The 12,277-nt window shown below is 43.4% G+C and overlaps 1 protein-coding gene across 1 annotated transcript; it reads right to left on the bottom strand.

Moving 5' to 3' along the window:
• Nucleotides 1-303: 303 nt before the first annotated feature.
• lmo4b (LIM domain only 4b) lies at nt 304-12,046 on the bottom strand. The gene is made up of 5 exons (XM_073476789.1): nt 11,565-12,046; nt 9,700-9,940; nt 4,988-5,084; nt 3,498-3,653; nt 304-1,247 (listed from the first exon to the last, which is right to left on the bottom strand). Exons 2-5 carry the CDS (start codon nt 9,933-9,935, stop codon nt 1,239-1,241), a joined length of 498 nt encoding a protein of 165 aa, XP_073332890.1. The 5' UTR covers nt 9,936-9,940; nt 11,565-12,046; the 3' UTR covers nt 304-1,238.
• Between the last annotated feature and the right edge of the window lie 231 nt (nt 12,047-12,277).

Consider the following 12,277-nt stretch of genomic DNA (forward strand, 5'->3'; position numbering starts at 1 on the left):
CTCATCATACGCCTTGATGATTGCAAGGCTGGAGACTGAATGGCAGCGCTGCGGGATCTTCAATGGAAGGACAGACGAGTTGAAATATCAGGCTTTTTGCATGAAAGATAAATTCTTGGGCACTTGGCGAGCGAGATCCTTTAATAATCCTGTAATTCAGATATAAAGACGCTCCTGGAATGCTTCATTGGTAAAAAAAAAAAAAAAATAAATGAGGGACTTTACAATGAATTTAAGGAGTCTTTTTAAATCTTCAATATTTTTATTAATTAAATACACCATACTGGAGCAAATGTCTCGGAAAATATCACAAATAAATTTCTCTTTCATTCAGCATTTATATGTTGGTGATGATCTCTACATTACTGACTATGAGCAAATTTTCTTCAGTTTTCCATGGGTTCAGGGTTTTCGAGGGGGGGACGGGGACGGGGACGGGGACGAGGGACGACTGGAGCTGAGTGCGGAGGGTTCAGATGTACTGTAGCCACGCCTGGACAACGACATTTACATGCATACTGTACATACATGGTAGTTTTACAAATACACCAAGAGAGTGTTCATGATTTGTTTTTCCACAAAAAGCCACAGTTTTTTTTAAAACCCCCTTTTTTTATATATATGTATATACCACCAAAGAAAAAAACAAACAAAAAAAAACACATTCCCCTTTGACAACACTTAAAATATAGAAAGTGGAAACACCATGTTGCTGGGAAATGACGATAGAAAAGGAATAGAGGAAAAAATGAAAAGTTCCCGGTTTTCCCCCCAAATGTCTTTTAAACAAATATGCAGAGTTTAAAAAGTCTGCACCTCTTTAACCTCATTAGTCTTTTCCCCTCACTTCAGTCACAACATCCTCTCGTGTGTGTTATTTAATTTTCTCTTCCTCAAGAGTCCACCTTGGATTTTTGATCGGTCTCTTTTTTTTTTTTTTTTTTATTATTCCAAGGTCACGGAGTCCTCAGCGTCCTGATTCAGGTGCGTTAAGTGCAAGTATCCGCCCGTATTTGGGGAAAAAAGCCACGGTTTGAAGGCTGAGTGTTGGGCATGGGTTGCAGAAATAAAAAGTCAGGTTTACTGGTGAGATGGGCTGGAGGAGGATTCCTGTGGGGCAAAGGGCCTGGGAGCTCAGCTAAAAAAGGCCGGGGTGCTGCTGATCCACGCTGTCTCGGGTGACAATGAGTAAGGGCTAAAATGAAGGCACACATCCTGTCTTCCTGTGCGGCTCCTGCCTAACACACCTGAATAGTGAGGAAAAAAAAAAAAAAGCATTTTAAAAACTGTGGCCCGTCATTATCAGTTTCACATAATGCCATAAATGTTTCACCCTGATACATCAACTTTTTCCAGCAGCTTTGGTGTTTTAATTTATTGATCAGCCAGCCTTTGAAAACCATCTGGTGTCCCATTTACTTTGCATTAACTTAAAAGTGCATCCACGAAGCGATTCTCTTTGGTATAATTATAACCACGCTCCGACATAACTGCGGGAGGTGTTCAGTCCTATGAAACAGAAAAATGCTCTTTTCTTCTTTGCTTTCTTTTTTCTTCATGATTCTAAGGGTGATTTACTTTTCCCTTCATCCCTCAAATCACTAGGAGGGCTTCAGTCTATTAGTAATTGCAAACTCCTACTTGGGGGCTAATTAAAGTGACTGACGCTGGGAGGGTCTCACTCCCCTGGGTCAAAGCAGCTCTGTATGAGAGAGGTAATTTGTCTGTTCTGAACAAAGAGATTAGGAAGAAGCTGGGAAGAAAGCTTAATAACGGAGCATCAAATGTCCTGCGCCGCGAACAACACCAATTATGTCACGGCGAAATCGCACATAATCAAAACAATGGTTGCTAGATAACCCCCGTGTTTCCGTGCGAGCGGTGACTGCTTCATCCTCCCGCTCTGTTTCTACATTCAGTCTATGTTGTGCTGTTGAGGATACACGAGGTATATTGATTCGGAGAGGTGTTATCCTCCCGCACGTCTGTGTTATTCACTCAAATTCTGTTTGAGCAAAAAGCAACGAGAATGTTAGAGTGATAAAGTGCTTCAGCAGCACGATAATTCTCCTTATTTTCACTCGCGGAGATAACAAAAGCATCCCGAGACTGTTCCCACTGAGGGATGCGTCTCTGTTTATTTAATAATTCTCTCTGCTATAATTAAAGCACCAGGGCCAATATTCAGATTGCATTTTAGCATCAATAATTCAGCAGTTTTCACTACAATTGATGTTAGCGCATAAATAAGCAATGAGGCCTCATATTTACTACACCAGCCATGCTGCAAGAGACATCGAGGGTGGGAGTAAGGACTTAAACAGACATTTAAAATTAAGCTAGATAATGCAACGGCTTTCAATTTAAATGTGAGGAGCTCTAAGAGCTCTAAGAGCTGATTTGTAGAAGTGACAAGCCCTTAAAAGGCCTGTGACGTGGAGGGAGGGAGGGAGGGAGGGAGGGAGGCAGGGAGGGAGGCAGGGAGGAGGGGGCTTAATGGAGTTCTACCTCTCCTCTACTCACAAAACCACTCAAGGTGAAATGCATGCTCCCAACAATATAATTCCTCTTTCAGTCAGAGTCTGACACACTCCAAACACCTCCCATATCTCTGTGTGTGCTGTGTGTGCAGACAAGGTATCAATAAAGCTCCTTGTTGTGAGGCAAAAATGATTATATCTCCTGCGGGCAGAATGAAGCTATCCTGAAGAATGAAGTTATCCTTCGTATATGATTAGGCCTTCTGTTTTGCTTTCACTGGAGGCATCAAGATCAAATCAGGGAAAAACCATGATGACAGCTTTCATGATATACTGGCTGCTGCAGCTTTGCCGTCTGTGTTCAACCTCGGGGCCCTGGATACATATTTCTGGCCTTGGAGTAATAACTTAGCCCAGGTGATCCTGGTCTTGTTGATACAGTAGTCAAATGCTAGGTTTAAACACAGGGTATTAATGGCGGAGAGGGTCATTTTTCAGCACAATTGGAAGTCTGGCTCGGGACAGCAAATAAATTCAAGATGAGTCAAATATGTATCTGCCCGTAACAAACCGAGTGCGAGGACAGCAGCGCAAAAAAAAAATCATTTTCACATGTTTTGTGCTGACGGTTAATACAGATTTTTTCTGAGTGCGTGTCCTCCAACACCAAGAATGATGGAAAAATCCATTGGCTGTCTAAAAATAAAATTCATCTCTGCTCTGTAAGATTTAATATCCACTGCATGCCTTGCAGTGAAGTTGAATCGACGACATCAATATAAACAGAGTGAAAAATGTTGCCGTGAAAATTACAGATGTTTTTCTTTTTCCTGCTAATGACTCCAACTGAGTGATGACAAGCTTTTACTGACTTCTACTTTACTTTGAAGTCATCAGCCTCCTGCCCCTTCTAAGACTTTGAAATGAGACCACAAAGAAAACTGCGGAGCACTCTCCACCATCACAGAGCCCTCGTCCTGTCTCACTGGTGCAGAGAGAGAAGGGGAGGGTGCTTACCTTCTGATCGGGCAGTAGTGGGTTCGTCTGCAGTGAACTCAAATGGCCGTTGATGAGTGCTGTGGGTCTGTCGTGTTCGCAGAACAGGCTGCCGTTGATGTAGTGGAACCGATCCCCGGGGACGAGCCGGTTCCGGCAGGTGGAACATGTGAAACACTGCAGGAGGGCGGAAAGGACAACCGATCACAACCAGGCCTCGAGGACAACGAGGCAGCGCTAGATCCTATTATGTAATAACATCTTGGAGCACAACACGCGCTTGTGAACGCGATGCATACAACAAGTGTGAGCGGTGGCTGAAGGTGGGAAGTACAGATACAACAGCTTTTCTTGAGTAACTGATTAATTGTTTGGTCTTTAAACTGACTGAAAATAATGAAAAATGTCCGTCTGACAATGTTGTACAAAGTAAACAAAAGTCATAGTTGAGTAAAGGTTAAGATACAAGTGCTGTGCTATATAGTCAAAAAGAGATAATGCAACTATTCTGACAGATATTGATATGATTCAAGATTACAGGGAATTGAAAACATTTCAAATCATGTTGTTGTCTGAACAAACCGTTTTCTTACATCTGGTGAACAAGATTTGTAGTTTAGCACATCTGTGCAGGACTAGAGACTTTATTATACAGTAATACTGTCTTGTAACACATTTTACCTTTTGCTCCTTTTGCAATTTGAATATTGCACTTAGCCCTTTTGCTATTTTTGATTATATTTTGATTACTTGTGCAGCCCTAACAGATATCGTTATCGTTAAAATAGTTCTTTGAATACAATTCTTAAAGAACCTGATATTAAACGTACTTAAATATCAAAAGTCAATTATGCATATATTTATATTTCTGTACAAACTGTATACAATGTTTTATCCAATTACTGATAAAATCAATTCATTTTAAAAAGTGCTACTTTGGTTTTGGTGCAATATGCAACTTGTAAAGTAACTAGTAACTAAATAAATGTAGTGGAGTCAAGAGTACAATGTTTGCCTCAGAAACTGTAGTTGAGTTGAAGATAATGGAGCAGAAAATGGAAATATTCAAGTACAAGTACCTCGAAACGATACTTAAGTACAGTAGTTGAGTAAATGTATTCAGTTACATTCCATCACTGCCAGCTGATGTAATCAGAAGTGAGAGAGACATTTAATTTAATGTCACATAAGACAAAGAAATGCAGCATTTCTCACAATCGAGAAGCTGAAGCCAGGAACTCCAGCGTTTCTCTTTAAAAATGGTTTGTTGTTTTATTGAGCGGCAAAACTTTTCAACAGTTCACCGACCACACGAGAAACTGTGATCCAAACAAGCTATTAAATTATCGTGTGATCAATTCAAGTCAATACAACTTTATTTTTCCTGGGGAGTGCCATTGTAAGCAGCAGCTCGTCAACACACACTATTAATTATGAGGCTATGGTCTTCAGAAGTGTGTGCGGCGTTCCTAACTCGATCCAGTTGAAAGCTTCTTTAAACTTGAGTTTACCTTGAGATGGTACACGTTGCCCTGCGCCCTCATCACCAGTTCACTGGCTGGAATGGACTGACCGCAAGCGCTGCACGCTCCGCTGTTTCCAAATAATCTGCGAGGAAAAACGAAGAAGAAGAAGAAGATGAAGAGCGGAAGTGTTACTATGGAACCACGTGTAACTGTGGCAACTGTGGCATCCGCGCTGTTGTCCGTCGAGTCGTCTGACTGAATGTGCTAAGTTCACGTTTCCATTTCTAACTTGAAGAGAAAACGGGAGAGAGGAGGAGAGAAACAGGATAAAAGAAAAAAAATAAAATCATCACAATATCGACGGAGGAATGACTCCTCCAGCGCTCCGCTCTGCACGAGCATCCAGCACCCAAACTGCATATTACTTTTTGTGCACGTTTTTTTTTTCAACCTAATAATAACCTGGAACATAAGCAATCAGGACCTAAGAGGATTTGATTGTACATCCAGGCGGAGACATAGTGCTTTTGCCATTAGGACTCCTGTGAATGCTCTGTCAGTGCCGTGTTTCCATTAGAAACCCGTAGCTACTCGGGTTGATATATAATGTGCATGGGTTAACCTTTTCAATCATGGTGTCAACACTTTAGATTTGCTTCTGCTCATCTCTTTCGTCCCTAACCTTCTCTCACTCTCTCTCCCCTCCCTCTCTTTCCGTCTGCCTCTTGATAATGAAATGCTTGCTCCAGCTTCCCTTCTATCTTCCTTCTGAGTCCACAATTTAGATTACTTCATCTCGGTGAGCAGCAAACTGAATGAAATTTCGATTTGAGCAGAAAGTAATTTACTGGGATCTGGACCCATTTGTCATCATATCTCACCGGGTGTTTGCTCTATCACTGCACTTTTCCTAAGCAATCAAATAAGACCACGGCATCTGACATGCTCCGCAGAGAAGGGGAGAGAGGGATGGAAAAAAAGAAAGGGATAGGGGGGAGTGGTTAACATTGGCGTGCGTGCATCAGATAAAGTTGTTTGGCTTAAAAAGAAATTAGCGAGAGAGAGAGAAAAAAACACAGGAAAGTTGTTGTAAGACTGACATTTTTTTACATGCTCTGACATTCTTGAGGACAATTCATGAAAAGTATTGAACAAATTCATGCTGAGACGGAGCGAGGGGGGGAATAAATGCCTCTACCATCCCGAGCATAACCCAAGCAGTTGTTAGATGTATTGACGAACAAACAAGCCGGAGCTCTTTGCAAAGGGACACAGAAATGGCTTTCAATAAGACAGCCTAGGCAGAAGCAAATTTTGTCTTGGCATCATTTGGAAAGGCTCCATCAAAACTCAATTTCAGAAACTAATTAACTGGAGACTGTCGTCACAACACTGCCAATTCTCTGCTTTCACTGGGACAAACATGATAGTGGGGAAATGAACATATAGGCCTCGCTTTAAGACTCTTATGCTCGCGCTATGTGTGGAGAAGCGAAACTACACTTCCTCCCGCAAAAGATGTTTTCTGCATATCAAAGCCGCCTCGTTCTGAAATATTCCAACTTTGCTCAGATTTGAAAAATGTGTTTCTTCGTGTTCGTGATGAATTCTTTCCTCGAGGAGTTCCTCTCCGTGGGCAAGCTTTGTTGAGAGGTGTCGAAACAAAAGACGTTTTTCTACCATAGCCTTTTATGTTTCGCCACAGCGTGCAACTCATAGCAGGTTAATTATTTTACCAGGGGATAGCTCTTGATAGTATTTGATTTAAGGAGCCAGAGCCTTTAGGTGCTCAATTAAGTTGCTATATCGGTTTGAACTTGGGCTCTAATGGCCTCCTCTGCCAGTGACCTACAGCGCTGAGGTGAAGTCGACACCCCAGGTCAGTATAATTAAGGCCAAGGGACTCTTTAATTGCAATGACACATCTGGTTCCAGCTTTTTCCCCCTCCTAAATAAATCAGTGGTCGGGACTCGTTTCTGGAGGACGGTTTTATCTTGATTTATCTGTTTTCCTCCCCCAGTGGATGTGACTCTGCTACGACCAACCTGTCTGATTAAATTAAATAATAAAAAGGGAAAAAACACATTTGCAGCTGTCTGTTGTCTATATAGGCAATGACTATTGGATTTCATTTCAGCACTGACTGCCAGGTGAAATATAGCATGGCTTGCCGCTGGGCTGTCTGGTAAATGCAGACCTCATTCACCAAGGCCTTTGAGTAGGGTAAAATTACCCCACAACAATGATTTCTGCAACACAGTCCATTAAAAATGCCTCTCTACATCAGCAGCCAAAGCACCTTAAAAGCACTAGGCCATATTGATACTGAAGCGGGGCTTTGCATAATGGCAAGAGCTGCATTAGAGGAAAGGGGTGGAGGGGCCGGGACGCGGGGATGGGGTGGGGTGGTGGAGATTGCGAGGATGAGGGAGAGGGCGCGAGCGTGGATCCGTGTTGTGTGTGTGTGTGCATGTGTTTTGGGAGGAGGGGGGATGGGGAGGTGTGTGTGTAGGGGTGGAGAGTGGTGGTGGTGGTGGTGGTGGTGGGGGATCAGCCAAATTACACTTGGTTAATTCAGAGTAACAGATCTGGCCCCAAGTGAATTGAAGGCCTTGAATTAATTCTGTTATGACAAATCAAGATAAACGTTTCCCCTAAATTGCATGCGATTTAATTAATTTCTGAGATCCCGGTTTTTTCCCCGGCCTAATAGTTCACATTCTCTTGTGCTGTCATAGTGCTTGAGTGGGCAGACTTCAAAGTGATATTAAATAACCAACTATTAGATTTACCTCACACGTTCTATTGGAAAAGTGCCATTTAATTACCTAGGCTTATTCAATTAAGGGGGACAGCATTCTCGCTGAATCCGGCAGCCACAAGTAAATTAATTCTCCCTCTACTAGCAGCCCGCAGAAATAATATCACCTCCAGCTTAAAACAACATGATCCCCACAGCAAACGCAAACTTTGGCTCAAAAGTTTTGACATTAAAGCTTTTTTTCAGTGGCAGCGCCGCGTGGAAAAAAAAACAGGGGACCGTGCCTTGTCCCTGTGATGTTTGTGAATATTTCCTACTTGATTGATGGGAGATGGGTATCATCCCAGGCCAGGCACACAGCCCATTATGGCTGTGATGTGATGCGTTTCGACTCCTGATCCATCAAGATGAGCGTTTTCATATCACGCTGTATTAATACGAGTTTGGAAGCAAAACGGCTTAAAATGTATGTCGTACGGGGCAGTTTAGCAGTCTATTACCAAAATGAGTCTGGCCCCTTTAAGATGGGGGGGTGGGGGGGGGGGACAGGGGCAAATGGCCTTCGCAATAATCCCTCTTCTCTATCTGTCTTTCTCTCTTGCTCTCTCTCAAAAGCCAATTTGGTTAATTAAATGTTTTGTTTGCAGTGTGGCTCTCATTCATTTCGGACACGTCATTGGGAGCGGATACAAGCCAGGGACCAGATCTCATTAGATAAAACCCATCAGGACTAAAGGAAATGGAGGGGGACTATAATTAAAGCATTTAATTGTGTAGACTCACTGTCAGATGTTTTTTTTTTCTTTCTTTTTCCCCCCCGCTCCTGTCTTTATCTCTACAGAGATCTCATGGTTCCATAATATGCGTTTTAGCTCTTCCACCAAGCATGCTCTCATTACAAGTGGGAAAGGTGTATCCACCCCCCCCCCCCCACACTTCCAATTTTAATTACGTTATAGTCCCATTATGAATGAAGTACCCCATTGACTTCCTCATCCTCTTTATGAGGTGGGTGTGAGAGCGACACAGGCACACTTTACATTCTGAATTATCCGTGCAGATTCAACAGCAGTGTTGCATGTTGGTTGTTGACTGCAGAGCAGCTCCATCTTTTTTAGATTATTAATGCAAAAATAAATTAACTGTACCCAAAAGCTTAGATACACAGATTTACATGTGTTTTAACAACCACGAAAAACACGTCTTGCATAGATAGAAAAGTGATCTGAAGTGTCAAAACAGTCAATTAATCAATGCGGTTCTACCGATTCAAGAACGTATCTGAACTTTCAGTAAACTGGACCTGGTGCCGTCACGTCAGGCCGCTCTACATTACCAGAATGAGAGTGTCATCAATAAGCTCTGGTTGGGTGTCTGGCACACCGACTAGAATATTCAAAAAGGGCTCTCTTTGCTAATTAAATGGTGCTTTTTTCTGTAATGTAACAAAGACCAGATAATAACATGCTGTACATGTGTCTCGCAGAGGAGACACGAATCTTACAAGACCAATTTTGTGTCCTTCAGTTGACCATGAACAGCAAACAGGACAGACATGCAGATGGCCTGCAGAACAACTGCTTTGTGCTCTCTGTCAACATGCCAGCCTGTCTGACCTCCTTCAGGGTAGACCAGGGAGTCTTCAACCAGGAGACTCTAATGAACACTGATGATGTTAGTACAATTTGAGACACATGTTCGGCAAGAAATACACCCAATCCTGCTGATCCTTGCATGACCAGCAAAGATCTCTGTTAATTGAGTTTTAAAGCCTTGTTTATGTCAGTTTCTAACTTGATTTAGTTTGCTTTCTAAATCTATTCCAGGACTTTTTTTTAAGAAGTAAAGTTTTCTTTCTTTTCTTCAAACATCCATGCAAGATGTCAAATAAAAATATCTGACTTGCTGTTACGTTAGAACAGTAATTCATTCACGGTAACGATCGACGATAAATCGAAAATACCGTATGCATGCATGACAAACTCTTCTCCTCACCTGATGTAGTCGTTTCTGCACAGGATCATGCCGCTTTTTGTGTAGCACGACGTGCCGATTTCGCCCAGCTGGGCCTGGCAGCAGGAGCACTTGAGGCATCGGCTGTGCCAGTAGCTGTCCATGGTGTAAAGGAGGAAACGGTCTGCGATTTTGCCCCCGCAGCCTGCACACCGCTTCCAGGACAGAGAACCTGTGCCCACCGGTGGTGGCTGGCTGCTGCCTCCGGGATTCACCATTGTCCCTAAAAAAAAAAAACACACACACAGGAGAGACGGTGGCTGTCACACCCACAACGTTGCTGTTTGTACACACACACAACCAGGCCGGGGAACCTGTCAAAGGTCACAGGGGCTACGTTGGATCCATACACAGCAATGAGGTCATGTACGCCACACAACACAACACAAGTGAATTTGCTATCCGATTTAAAAATCCCAGCCCCTTGAGCATGTTGTTGCATCAGCGTGGTCTTTGAATGCAAAAATCGTACCACAGCATAATAGCTGATCTCTATAAAGGGAACAGTTCTGAGTCTTACAAGAGAGCTACGAGTCATTTAGCGAACTAATCTGCCCTTGATCTCCGTCTCATCCCCGTGCTGTTGCTTCTTTGGACCTCTCATGATGAATGTCTGTTAACTGATAACCACCGGGAGCCAAAAAGGGAACAATTATGCAGCACGGGGCTTTTTTGTCGAGCTGTCCTGAGAAAAAATTTCTGAAACGGCACAATACTTCAGCACCATCAATTTCTCTACTCCTACTGCGAGCTTGAATAGCTGGAAGGTGGTGATTATTGGCCCAAAACACAAAGGAATACTGTATGAAAAAAATCCCCCCCCCCGGCTCCAAACTGACATGTGAGGCAGGTTTGGCTCGCCGGTCCTTGTGTTTACCAACACTTGATGCTTGCTTGGCCTTTGACCCGAGCCTGCGAATTCGATCTGCCCCCCCCCCCCCTCGCAACATGCGAAACCAATATTTACCAGCTTTCTGATGGGATGCATCGGACACGAGAGCTGCTGTAATGATGCTAAGTGTTGTAATCTCACGCGATGCAGGCAGGTTTTTTTTTTTTTGCACCCACAAAAAAATTAAATGTGGGTTCTTTCAGATGTAATCCTCTACCAATTTGGTCAGGCAGACTACAGGGATAAAGCCAGATCTTTGTTGAAAGGCAGGTAGGCTAATTAGAGTTGGGGAGGAGGAGGAGGAGGAGGAGGAGGAGGAAGGGGGGGTGCACACAGAAAAGCATTCAGTAAGCCCATTAGCGATGGCTCTTAGGGACAAACCACAGCAGTACCTCAGTGCTGATTAAATCTAAAAGGAGATGAATCAAAAAAGGGGGGCCGACCTGAAAGTGACTCCCTGGATAAACAAGACGGACCATCGTCAAGTTTCATTCAGAGGAGTTTCTTCCTCTTCTTTTTTTTTTTACCCTCTGAGGGATGGAGGGGACAGGAGGAGGAGGAGGAGGAGGAGGAGGAGGGTGGCTTTTAACTTAAATGGGCTAACTCAAGTAATTACACGGGCAGGCAATTTAGGCGCAGAGACCAAGTCATGGAAATATAAGAGAGGAGAGAGAAGAGAGAGGAGGGGGAAACATATCAGGCAGCCATGTGCTAAATAAAAAAAGCTGCTTTCTTTTTTTTTTAAATGGAAAATGAGAGAAAACGTAGCATCACATTGCGTGTGAGTGTGTGAGGAAGAGGAGGAGGAGGAGGAGGATAATGTCGCAACACTATCAAATATCAGTCATGACAACAAAACGCATACCAGACAGACACAATTAGAAAGCGACGCACACAATAAGAAACAGATAAACAAGAAGAAGAAGAGGAAGAAGAGGAGGAAGAGGACACCCACCTCGTTTGTCTCTTTTGAGTGTAATGGCTGTAAAGTTAACGAGTTGAGACGCAGGAACGTAAACAGGTAACGAGGAGGAGGAGGGCGGCGGAGGGGGCAGAGCTGCAACAGTCCCGGGGAAAAGTACAGGTGAAATGCGGACACACTATCGCGCGCGGTCGGCCTCCCACCTTCCGCGAGGAGAGAGAGAAAAAAAAAAAAAAAAGCTCCCGCGAGCTTCAGACTGGATGTTTTTTCAACCGAAAAAAATAAAAAAAAAAATAAAAAAAGCAAAGCAAGAGGCGCCGAGGCGAGCAAATGGAGTTATCAGATAGTATTTCCACCGGACGGTTCCCGTTTGACTGTCGCTGCTTCGCTGCTCGTTTTGTCGGAGTCCATTGCAAGGAGGAAAAAATAAAACATAAAAAAAAAGGCGTGATTCTCTCGCTGTAGTGTTCCTCAGAAAACCGAGAAGAAGAAGAAGAAGAAGAAGTGCGTGTTTTTTTTTTTTGTAGGTAGAATAAAAAAATGAAGGAGGGAGAAGAAGAAGAAATAACGAGGCTTGGCAGAGAGGCTATAATTGACCGTCCTCCGGTCTGCTCTCTCTCTCTCTCTCTCTCTCTCTCTGTCCCGCTCGCTCTACATGTGTCGCTGACAGGAAGAAACCTCCAGTAAAAACCCCTTTTAGCCGCGTGACGAAAGCGCCGCCGCAGCCAATCAGCGCGCGTTCCACT

Source organism: Pagrus major, chromosome 11, assembly GCF_040436345.1.
Source record: "Pagrus major chromosome 11, Pma_NU_1.0".
Taxonomy (NCBI): Eukaryota; Metazoa; Chordata; class Actinopteri; order Spariformes; family Sparidae; genus Pagrus; species Pagrus major.

Bases quoted from the DNA above. Each gene is read 5' to 3' on its own strand.
- lmo4b (XM_073476789.1), bottom strand. From the start codon at position 9,935: ATGGTGAATCCCGGAGGCAGCAGCCAGCCACCACCGGTGGGCACAGGT. The intron at 5,085-9,699 runs GTGAGGAGAAGA...TTTTCCTCGCAG, and splicing joins TGCAGAAACGACTACATCAG to ATTATTTGGAAACAGCGGAG. The intron at 3,654-4,987 runs GTAAACTCAAGT...GCCCTCCTGCAG, and splicing joins GCAACGTGTACCATCTCAAG to TGTTTCACATGTTCCACCTG.